Below are 11,944 nucleotides of genomic sequence, written 5' to 3'. Positions count from 1 at the left end.
AGCCTGGTGCTGTGCTCAGTCCTGGGAAATTGCTGGGTTTCAGAGACAAGGTCTCTGTACACAAACTGCTGACACAGCTCAGTGCCCTGGAGAGATGGGACATAAACATTGTGTCTGTGAAACAACCATTTGACCACTGGAAGGCAGCTACCGACATGTTCGGAGCATCTTCTTCATTCTTGATTTTGCCCTCAAGACAGCACAGACCAGACTCACAAATTTGTTGGGCACCAGCTGGCCAAAGTCACAGCTGGCACATCTCAGACTGAGACCATGGCCATCAGAACTCTCTTCCAAAAACATAGCATCAGACAGGATGATGCTTCTCACCAAATGAGAACCAGGAGAGACAGCAGAATTCCCAAACCCTCTGCTCCTCAAGCCCAAACCCCAAAACAACCACTTGCTCAGGGAAGAATAGCTTGTAATTATTTATTTTGTGTCCCTTTGAAAATATCACGTTATCTCCTTCCATTCATGGCTTGGTGTGGTCTCACAGCCTGTGACAGCAGCGTCCCAGCCATCTGTGCAGCTCACTCCTTCCTCCAGTGAGTGGGAGACCATGGTCCCTTGAAGGCTGGCAGGTTGGAGCTGCCTGGTCCAGTCTCAGCTGTCATCCCTCCATGGCAGGAACTGCCCGGAAGCATTGCACAGACAGGGAGCAGAGTGAGGGAGCAGTCCCGTGGGACTGTTGGGGATGGCTGTAGCTTTCAGCTGCCCCAGAAAGGGAGTCTCTGGCTTGTGTTTTCTGGCAACTTAGAACTGGGTTTGTTTCTCGAGCATTAAAAAAAAAAAAAAAAAAAAAAAGATGCTGCTGCTATCTGCAAAGGAAAATAGAAAAATCTATCAGCACCATGAGGATCCAAGAAGAAGTTGTACTGAAAGGCTGTAAAAGCAGCACACAGATATCTGAAGGCTGGGAAGCCCAAACAACACAGTGAATTGGGGTGTCAGTGCATGTGGCCTCTCTGACAGGTACACAGTCCTTTAACCCTACCAACCAAACCCTGGAAACACCATAAAACAGCAACAACTCCAACCTAGATATGCAATCTCCAGAGGCCTGAGTAAGACCTCTAGCATTTGGGGAAGGATTCCCAAAGCCACCTGGCGCTGCCGTCAGCCTGCTCCCACCAGGAGTTGCGGTTGATTTCCTAACGTCTTCAAGAGGTGAAGAGTCAAGACAAGCCTGAGTGTGGTTGAAAATCTCAGCTACATGGACTGAGAAGCATCAGACCACAAAGCAGTCTGCATTCAAACGGGTTATGAAACAAAACAAGGGCTTCACGTCCTGCCCAGTTACATTAAGGTTGTTGAGTAATGAACTAACGCTATTGCCACCTCTCCAAACTCTCATCCTTTCCACACGAGCAGGAATTTGCCTACACACAGAAGTGCTGAGGTTACCTGGACTCCTACTCTTCCAAAGAAGGCTGAAAACAAGACCTTACGTTATCCATATCTCCCCCTGCTGAAGGGTTTAACCCCTCAGACACCCCATCTCCTACTTACAGTTCAGTGTCTACAATGACATCTGGCTTCTCCAGCGTTTGTCGTCTCCTCTGGATGGCATCCACAATCTTTTTCCTGGGGCCCAAAGGGATATTGATGCTCTTCAGGTCATTGTCTGAACACAGCATGAGGGCCTCCAAGTCAATCTTTTCCTTCTTCAGGATGGAGATGAATTCAAACATGTGCAGGGAAGCCAGAAAAGTTTCCAAGGGGCTTGTGTCTGGTTCATCATCGTCGTCTAAGCCCAGCTCCACCTCATCCCAGGGCAGCTCCTCCGCGTTCCTCTCCTGCAGGCTGTTGGCACTGCCAATGCTGTCGTTGAGACTTGGCGAGCGCTGCAGGCGGCTCCGTAGTCTGACGCCCATCCCGTCGGCGCCGTCCTCCCCCGGCGCGCCCCCGTCCTCCCGGCCGATCCCGAAGAGCCCGCTGCTCACGTAGTTGCGCCGGAACACCATGGTGCCCAGCCCGGGACGGTTGAACAAGGAGTCGTGTCCGGAGTCGGTGCTGACCTCCGAGTGGGCCGAGTCCATGTGCAAACCTGGGTCACTTATGGCACGGGAGACAGTGTCTTCATCCGTGAGGAACATGTCTCGGATATTGCGGCGAGTCCACTCCTTCGGGCTGGCGTACGTGCCCTGCTTCACAAACATGACGTCATTGCCCAGCTGCAGACCAGACAGAGAGCGCACGCTTTTCCTGCCATCCTCGTAGATCTTGAATGTCCCGTCCACCTGCTTCTTCTTCTCTAGTTTCTTTTGTATTTTCGTCTTCCCCTTGGCTGTGCCATGGATGGTGGCTTGTGAGTATGGCAGGGAAGTCACCATAGACATGTGCTGGAACTTCTTGCTTAAGGTGCTGCTTGAATAGCTGGAAAAGCTCATGGTGTCCGAATTATCTGACATCTCCTTTCTGTACCGTTTCTCCATCCTTTCGTGGTGCTTCTTCTGCAGCTTCACGCAGTCCTTAATCCTCCTCTCTGCATCCCGAAAGGCCTTGTCCTTCAGTTTGCTCACCAGCTTGGGGTTGAGGTTGCTCTGCTTGGCAGCAATCGAGTCCAGGTACCGCACACACTCCATGTGCCCCTTCATGGCTGCCATGTCCAGTGGGGTGTGGTAGTCATTGTCCAGGCACCAGATGTTGGCCCCAAAGGAGATGAGGAAGGAGAGGCAGTTCAGGTGGCCATTGGCTGCTGCCAGGTGGAGGGGGGTGTTCCCCCAGATGTCACATTTGTCTGGATCACCCCTAGGCAGCAAGAAAATCAGCTGTTTAGCATGCAGGGATTGATGACAGACTTCACTGAGATACTCCCAGCTATGCAGGGGCAAATCAGCACCATGAAGTGTTGACTCCTTGAAATACCAAGCTACGCTCCTATGGTTCCTGCAAATTAATTTTAAAGGGTTCTTCTGGAAGGGTGTGCTACTGACATGGAATCATGTGCCCCACCTGCAAGGCTGTGGCAATGTGACTTGAATTTAGGTCTCAAGAAAAATGTGTTCCCACATCAAACCAACTTCTGGAGAAAGGCAAGTCAGGTTCTGGATAGCCCAGAAGTGAGATACGGGTCTAATTCTATCTCAGACCTTAAGCTTGTTATAAAATTTCAAATCTCAAATATCCCATTAAATTCTAGTCAGAGTCTGTCTTCAGAACTTGGCTTCATTTGGACTCTGTGGGGGGGGCATGCCAAAATGCCTGTCTGTATGCCACATCCTGGGTTGGACACCTTGGGATCCCACCATGAGACATCCATCCTCAGCAATGGTTCTGCCATTGCTGTCATACCTTCCCACCCACCTGTTCCTTGGCACCTGGGGAAATCTGCAGCACAAAGAGGAATGTTGGCAGGAGAGGATAAGCTGATTTTGCTGTCATTGGCCTCGGCACTGGGGTTTTGTGGGGAATTTTGCTGTACCATGCTTGGTCTCCATAGCACAGCTGGAAGCACACTGGTATTAGCACATCCAGAGAATCCAGTTTCAGAGAAAGTGCAGATTAGGTTTCTGCACTCCTCAGGAGCCGGACACTGCCAGTAGCATCTCCATTCCCACTGTGCCAGCCCCTGCCCCAGCAAGCTGCTGGTGGGACACAACCACTCCTGCCTCCTGTGCCAGGACAAACACAAACCTGGGATTCAAGGGAAGTCTGTCCTCCTGACATTCCTCTGTATTTGTGCTCAGGTGAAACGAGAGAGAGTTCACACCCCTGCTGGCACCAGCCCTCTCCTGAGCTGTGTGCTAATGATATGCAGCCAGCAGCAGTATCTGTCAACAGGGCACTCTCCCTCCGTGCACATGGATATGGCAAAGGCTTTTATTAAGGCTGGGCAGCTCCACCACCCTCAAGAGCAACTCCTCGTGGGCAGCAGGGTTCTGGCAGAGCTCTGGCTCAGCACAGCTCCTGCCTGTTCCCACACCACCCTTTCAGTGAGTGCCAGAGGAACCCAGCACTGTTCCTCCTCCACACAGACCTCAGCTCCAATCCATGGTGACACCAAGAGTGCAGAAAGCAAATCACAGAATACAGAGAGTTGAAAGTGACCTATCAAGCATCATCAACTCCTTAATGCGTGTTTGAGACCTTCAGCAAGGGTTCTTAACTCCTTGCTGCTCTAGGGTCTGTGTTGACAAGAGCTGGGAGCAGCAGAACCCAGAACCCTCTCTCAGATCCCATGTGCTCTGAGCTATGGCTTGTCTGACTTCAAAGAGTCATAAAACCTCTCCAGGGAAAGAGCAGGAGACCACAGGAGCAGAGGGACTTCTCTGCCCTGATGCTTTGCACCTTTATCACTTTATGCTAATGCACAAACCCCAGAAACAGCCTCATCCAGCACATTCATCCCCACTTGGAGCAGTCCAAGGGGCAGCAGAGGCAGAGAGGAACTGCCCAGTCAGTGTAATGCCAAGTTTGCAATCTTCACACTTTAGAGAAGCAATAAAGCCTGTCCAGAGGTTAAGCTGGACATTATTTGTGCCCAGAGCATGAACTTCCTAACTCCACTCCCTGAAAGCTGCTGAGGTGCACTCAGCTTTCTCTGTGGGAGCACGAACAGCAACTCCATCATAAACGTTTTCACTAAATTTACAGAAACATAATAAGTACAACCTTGAGCTCATTGGCAAATTCGGCAGGTTTGAAACTCTGTAAAGCCAAAAAAAAACCCACAAACCCTTCAGGACTTCTGAGCCATAGCCTTTGACATCTCTTACAGAAGGAGAAAAATGTTTCAAAGATGGGTGATTAGGAGGGGGAAGGCAGGAGATCACAGGGCTGAGGAGCCATGAAGCCAAGAAAAAGAGAGAAGGGATCTGATAGTACTCTGGCAATGCCGAGTTTCCAGGAGCAGTAATTCCCCAGCCCTTGCTTCTACCCTCGTAGTGACATGTCCAGGCTGGGAAATGCATGGGGAGGATAAATATTTGATGAATTGCAAGAGAGGAGTAAATTATTCATGCTGGATTTAAAGAGCCAGTGAACCTGTTCTACATGGAACTGCTGGTGCTGGTGGAGAGCCTCCAGTGCATGAAGGGCTGCTGGTTTGTTTTTTGTGCTCTGAAAGGGCTCTTGTGTGCCTGGCATGTGTGGGCAGGTGAGCCAGGGCACCCCAGGGGTCCCAGCGTGTATGTGGACTCATGATGTGGACAGTGACTGAGCAGTGAACTCCCTGGAAACAGTCTTGCTCCCAAAACCAAGTGTGTGGATGCTCAATCCATCAGGTGCCTTTTGGAGCCTGTTCTCAGGTCTGCCTGGTTCAGGAGGCAGAGGGCAAAGCCAGGGAGGCCTTGGGGGTTTCATATGTGAAAGTCCACTTTCCTCAGAAAGCGAGGGGAAAGAACGTCAAAACCAACTTTCCCTGGTCATTTCCACTCTCTAGAAAGAAGAGTATTAGGACAAAATTAGGTATCTTAGGCCCTCTGCCCTATAAATGTCTGCCGCAGGCGCTAAAAATGCATCAGAAGGAAAGAAGAACGGTGACTTGCAAAGTAGAGATGTTTGATTCAACTCAGATAATAAACATGAGGCCCTCCCTCTGGCAGGTGTCTGGCTGAGCAAAACTTCACCTCCAGGGTGCTGCACATGAGGAGATGCTGACTGCAGGGTCCACTAAGTGGGAACATATTTTAATAACAGGTGTAAAGTGCAGCACTTCTCAGCTTCAAAGCGTTTTTGAGCACTTAGTCAACTCCTGTAATAATCATTATTAAAACACTGTTAATTGGGCCCCTTAGGTGGACATGTGCATCTCTTGAGTCACTGTGTTTGCACCATGACATGCATGCTCACTCCCTTCCTGCTGGTTTTTCCCCTCTGCTTCTCCCATAGGATCCCAATTAGCCAGGGAATCCAGTGGCACTTACATATGTTCTTCCCTGGCTGCATGTGTGAAGTTCCTCTGATAGCAAAGGGCTGGCTCACCCTTGGCTCATGGGTGTGTGTGAGAAACTGGGCCCTCAGATCAGGAGCCAACTGGGTGCAGAGTGTCTCTGCTCCCATAAAATGGTTTTGGATAGAGGAAGAGTGAAAAAAATAATTTATGGCTTGAGGAACAATCCTCACTACCTTCAGCATAGTCAGTCAGGGCAACGATCCAAGCAAAGCCTAGAAAAGAGCAGAAAAGATGAGGTTTGGGGCTCAGAGCAGAGCTTTGGTCCTGTACACCAAGTTTTTCCCAGGTGGTAGTAGCCCAAGGATTCAATTGTCCTCCAGGTTCAAATCCCCCAAAATCCAGCAGAGATGCTGCACATGAGTGTCCTGCCAGGGCTCTTTCCCTGTTATCCCAGCAGAAAGCCAGGCTGGCAGCTCCTGTGCAGGTGCTGTTTGTGCTGGGGCAGTGCCCAGGGCCACGTCTCCTGGCTCAGCAGCTCAGCGTGCCCAGGGCTCACCCTCAGTGCCAGCAGCCAGCTCAGGTGCCGGAAGCCACGGAGCTGCACCAGTGCCCCACCCTGCTCCTCACCTTCCCGGCAGGTCATCCCAGGGAAGGTCCCCACCAACACGGCCGGCCTGCCCCAGCTCCCACGTGGCCTGCAGCCCTGTGGCGTGCAGAGGGTGCACATCACCTTCACGTGCCTTTGCTGCAACCTCCGCTGCAGCCCTGCCCCAGCTGGGGTGAGGGGATGCCCTCGAGCAGCCTGGCTGATGTCAGGAGCCACTGTCAGCCCCAAACCATGGCTGAGCCACTTGTCCCCTCTGCCATCCAAAGTATCTGTGCCCCCTGTTTTTGTAAGAAGGGAAAATGAGGACCAGCTCTGCTGAGTGAGGACCTGCAGACACATCTCACTTCCACTCCAAGGAAGTCGTGGCTGATCCCAGCCAAGGCCCCCAGACCTGCCTATAACTGGAGCTGGACTGGTGCCTGCCCCTGCCACAGCAGCCTAACGAACCACACTGAAGAATTACTGTGTCTGAAAAGCTGCAATGCTAAATGCCAGCTTGCCTGCCTCTTCCCAGCCGTCATGTTAATTGAGTTTGTTTTCCTCGCTGGAGCCCAGCCAGGAGGAAGAAAAAGGCTTTTTGTGTGGCAAACAAGAAGGATGAGCCACTGCTGGTCCCTCCATCCCAAACCCTCTCTCTGTCTGTTGCAAAGGGCACACAGAGGCACAGGCGCATCCCCAGCTGATAAGGACAGCACAATATAAATTCTTTACCCCTTCCATGTCAGTTGGGGCAACAAGCTTCCCTCAAGGATGTGCCAAAGGATTTCTTTCCCCCTCCTTGTTCCACAGCCTGACACCACAATCTACTGAACACATGTGGATGAGGCTCCTTCACTGACGACAGAGCCTACATGTGTCCATCAGCCTGGCATGACCATCAGAGCCATGATTTTGGCCCCCAGGAGCCCCCTCCCACAGCCCTGCTTTCTCAGGGTTCTTCTGGCCACCCTCACTGGGGCCTTTCATGGCACTCAATGTCCCATCTTGTTTGGGCACTGGTGCCACTGCCCAGCACTGGCAAGGAGATTTTGGTGTTTCTTGCTGTCCCAGGACTCCACCATCCTCTGTGCTTTGAAATCCCTGTGCAACCCAGAAGGAGGCTCACCAGAGCCTGAAGATGCCTCCCACCCCATCCCTGCATGGAGCCAGCCCAGCCCCAAAGCCTTCACTCCCCCAGATGCTGCTCCATGTCACAGTCCCACACTCCCATCTTGTAGTGCAGGGCTCTCTGAACCAAAGGAGGAATATTTTGGCAGCAGAAGCCAGAGAGCAATGCTCTGACATTTTGGGATACTCAGGGGTCCTCCCTCTTGCCTCACAGTGGTTATAGTGCAGGTGTAGTAGTAACATATATAACACAGCATTAAGTTTCATCTCTGAACAAAGCTTAAATACTGTGGCACATCATTCTGGGCACTGGCAGAAAATTACAGGGTCTGCCCTCAGGCTCTCCTGGGTCTTACACAATTCCACCTCTCTGCCACCCTTGTCCCCAGGCTGGGGCTTTCCTGCCTTTGGCAGACACAAAGCCAGCTCCAAGAAGCAGGGCTGCCTCCATGCCAAGCACTTTGCTGGTCTCTCTGTGGCCCTGGGTAAGGATCTGACACATGGAGATGAATGCACAAATGCAAACACATCCTGCAGTCCCACAGCCACACACCTTGCTCCACCATCCATCATGTAAAGGGCACTGGGCTTTTGCCAGGCTATTTTCCTTGTCAGGAACAAATGTATATTAGGTTGTTAATTAAACAGCAGCCAAGCTGCACTCGAACACGATTTGAGCCCACAAGGACCTTTTAATCCCATGTGAGTTTATAAAAGCAGCCCTTGGGCTTTGTGGAGAGGCAGAAACTGCTGGCTTGGAGGTGCTGCAGGGTGCCCTGTGATGGAGATGAGCAATATGAGGAGATACACTGATATAAAGAGATTATAAAGTAAAGGCTTTGCCTTTCTGGAGGGGCGTTCATCCACTGCTTGGGCCTTCCAGGTTGACTTTCTGGCTATCAGAGTCTTTGAAACCATTTTTAACTTCAGGCTCTCCCCTCAGCATTCCTCCCATGTCTCTCTGCTAGCCCTGGCTAGCTATTCCTGTCTGACAGGAGCTCTGGACAGGTTTTTGCTGGGCACAGTCTTTCCTGGAGCACACTAGGAGTCACAGAGCCCCAGCCAGGGAAGCATCACAGGCTCTCAGCCCAGGACCCTCTCAGATGCTCCACTCCGAGGGAGCACCATCTTGCTCTTTCCCTTCTAGACTCAGAAATAATCTTTTCCTGAACACACTCCTACTGCATCAAAGCCACTCTGTACACAGCCTTCAGACCAGGATCTGAAAGGAAATTATTTACAATGAAAGGACAGCCGTGGATGGAGGAGCTCTGCGTGTGAGCACAGCTGAGGGACTGGCTGAATGTTTTGCACAAGCAAACCAGACTGTCAGGACATGGCAAGAGCCCAGGAACAGGTGCAGTGGAGATGTGGCTGGTCAGGTAAAGGAGCTGCTAACACAGCCCAGGATGGACAAAACATCCCTGCATGGGAGCTGACAGGCCCAGCAAGCCCAACATGGAGAAGTAAAGCCCTTTCAAGGAGGTGTGGTGTCCATCCAGGCTGCTGACCTCAGTACCATCCCGCAGTATTGGAAATACATAAAATCAGCACCACCAATCTCTCAACACAAGGCTGAAGCCACTCCAGCTTGGATGGCTTTAAAAGAGGTGCTCAGGAGAGCTACTGGAGCAGAAGGAAGCACTGGGCTGTGTCTTTGGGGGGTTAGTTAGAACTGTGGAGTCACAGACTGCTCCAGAGAGAGCTAGGAATGGCAGGTCTTGCTTTAGCACAGACCTTGTGTGGTTCCCCCAACACCAAGGTGTAAATCCCTCCAGTCTAAGTTCCCTTAATCCCACTCCCACCTCTCCACCACATCCACATTTAGGAAGCAAGAAACTCTTAAGATTTGGCAGCCCAGGGTGAGGTACAGAGAGACAGACCAGTGTGGAGCAGGCCCTGTGGGGGAGACTGGGCTTAAAGAAATCTGCTCTTGGAAAACCTGAATTTCCCAGGCTCCAAGTGTACAACAAGCTGCCCAGGGAGATACTGAGCCCTTGCTTTGGGTAAAACAGACAAGTGCCACGCACTGCCAGCTGGCACTGCACACATGCCTCCGCGAGCATTCTTGGGACAGAGGGAGCAGTTATTTTCTCTACCTCCTCACTTAAAAGGGCTTTTTTCATGTCAGCAACACAATGTGTTTATCTTTACAGGACCTGTAAAAGATCACAAAGCACTTGGAAGGGGGAACTCATCCCTGCCCAGGGTGCTGCAAGCAGGCTGGGGACAGGAGCACTTATAGGGTCAGAGGAGCTGGGAAAACACAGAGCAGTTATCAGGAGGGTTGGATTAGATTCAAAGCACCACAAAGAAAAGTAACAGCAGGGAGGACAGGAGTAGGGGTCTTGTAGAGAGAAGCCATAATTTTGTGGGGCACGCTGACCTGTGAGCAGAGCAGGGGGAAGAAGGGGGTCCCAGCTGCTCTGCTCCGCAGACCAGCACCGTGCCCTGGCCAGCACTCACCCTCTGCTGACGATGAGGCGCAGGGCGTCCAGGTTGCCGTGGTAGGCGGCCCAGAGGGTCGGGGTCATGCCATCCTCATCCGGCGAGTTCAGGTCCTTCTTGGTGGCTTCCTTCAGCAGGTCCAGGTAGCCGTCCCGGGCGGCTCGGTGGTACTGGTCGTTCATGGTGCCAAGGGGTCCCCGGGCCAGCACATGGGTGCCCGGGGGGTGCAGAGCATGGGCACGGCCGTGGGGCAGCTGCCAGGAGGGCCCCACCGGCCTCGCACAGCTCCGGGACACCTGAGAAGTCCCGGCCGCGGAGGCAGGAGCGTTCCAAGCGCAGCCAGCCAGGCTCCACAGCGCTTCCCCTGGGTCCTAAGCATCCTCCGGCCGCGGCGGCTCCTTGGAGCACGCACCAGCTCCACGGCACATTAAAAGCTCCAATTAAGCAGCGTCGCTCTGTTGGGCTCAGCACGGGGTCACACAGCTACAATTCACCAGGTTCACACGTCCCCAGAGCAGAGCAGGAGGCACACAGGCTGCTGGTTGTATCCTGCCCAATATGCCCCTGTTCCACAGCTACCCCATCTCAAGCAAGGGGCAGCCGTAGCCAGAGGAGGAAGAGGGGGTCAGTGGAGCACAAGCCCCCACGGCCTCCACTCACAGCCCTGTCAGAGCGGGGACCTGGATGGATAATCCTGCTCTGTGTGGAGTTGGCTAGGAGCAGTTTGGTGACTGATTTCAAAGTAATACCAGGGGTGTTCACAGCTCAGCTCTTCCTCACTAAAAAAATCCCCCCAAAACATTTATTTGTTTATTTATATCTCTCCCTAGTGTCACTAGGAAGACAGCAGCAGACCCAGACACCATCCCTATTCCGCATCTACCCTGCCTATACCCACAGAATTCTGCTTTCCAAGGAACTGCACAACAAACTGTGCAACGGGAATCTGATAAACCAATGAAACTATAAGGGCTGGAAACGTTCCCTTTCTCACCTCTTTTCCCTTTCTGGAGCATAAAAAAGCCCCCAAACCCTGTGTGTAACTCGGTACTTCCTGCGATGTGCAGTGCCTGCAGTGTCCGGCCTCTGGTGTCTTTTATGCTGACACAGAATTCCCGGCTGTGTGAGCCCCTCGGGGAGCTGGACAGCCCCAGGCAATTCTCCAGCACTGCGTTCCCGGTTCCCGGGCACCCTCTGCTGTCGGAAAGATGGAGCCAAGCCTGGATGTTGACCGAAGCACGAAGCTGTCCCAGTACATTACACCCAAGGGTAAATCGGTGGATTGTATCCCGTGGGACATGGTGACATGGAGGAGGAATTTCCTGCTACTCTCTTGTTCATTTTAGCTGTAATGTCCTGACTCTGGAGATCTCCAGGGCGGGATGCTGTGTGTCACCGTGGCCCTGGGACAGGCACAGGATTTGGAGAGGGTGAACAGAGCCATCGGATGGGTGAGAAATGGGAGGAGAGTGGAAAACTGGGGAAAGACTGTAAGACAGCATCAGGGGGGCTTGGAGGCAATGAGCAGAGAGGAAGTAAATGAGAAAGGCAGCTTATTTTTGTAAGGGTTAAAAAAAAAAAAAAATGCCCCAAGAGAGGAGGGCCCTAAAGCAGTGCCAGGTGCACCCACGCAAGCTGCAGTGATTAATCCCTGGGTGGCTGACACAGAGTCAGCATCCCGGCTGCCCGGGGACACCTGGAAGTGCATCAGAGCCAGAGTCTGCTCCCTGCGGGGTTTGCTCACCTCAGCAGGTTCATTTGCACCGGCTCAGCCTCCCTGGGCAAGTCCTGATGGCATGCAGTAGCCACTGAGGTTTTTGTTGCTGGGATCCTTGCAGCGCAGTAACGTCTGCAGTTCATTACCGACGTTATTTAATGATTCGTGTATTGTTACTAATTAAATTTGTTGCGCCGTACGGTGGCTGCCAGGGGGACTGGGAGCA

General features: G+C 52.3%; 1 protein-coding gene across 2 annotated transcripts; it reads right to left on the bottom strand.

Annotated features, from left to right (window-relative positions):
• Positions 1-451: 451 nt before the first annotated feature.
• USH1G (USH1 protein network component sans) lies at positions 452-10,774 on the bottom strand. 2 transcript variants are annotated; one of them, XM_041486591.1, is made up of 3 exons: positions 10,020-10,774; positions 1,513-2,754; positions 452-821 (listed from the first exon to the last, which is right to left on the bottom strand). In XM_041486591.1, exons 1-3 carry the CDS (start codon positions 10,181-10,183, stop codon positions 818-820), a joined length of 1,410 nt encoding a protein of 469 aa, XP_041342525.1. In that variant the 5' UTR covers positions 10,184-10,774; the 3' UTR covers positions 452-817. The 2 variants fall into 2 exon arrangements, with proteins under 2 accessions (XP_041342525.1, XP_041342526.1); XM_041486592.1 differs by lacking the exon at positions 452-821 and having other exon boundaries at positions 1,509-2,754.
• Positions 10,775-11,944: the final 1,170 nt, after the last annotated feature.

This window comes from Pyrgilauda ruficollis, unplaced genomic scaffold (assembly GCF_017590135.1).
Source record: "Pyrgilauda ruficollis isolate IOZ18807 unplaced genomic scaffold, ASM1759013v1 scaffold77, whole genome shotgun sequence".
Classification (NCBI taxonomy): domain Eukaryota; kingdom Metazoa; phylum Chordata; class Aves; order Passeriformes; family Passeridae; genus Pyrgilauda; species Pyrgilauda ruficollis.
The sequence above is the reverse complement of the archived record's forward strand: the minus strand, read 5'-3'. Positions and strand labels throughout refer to the sequence as shown.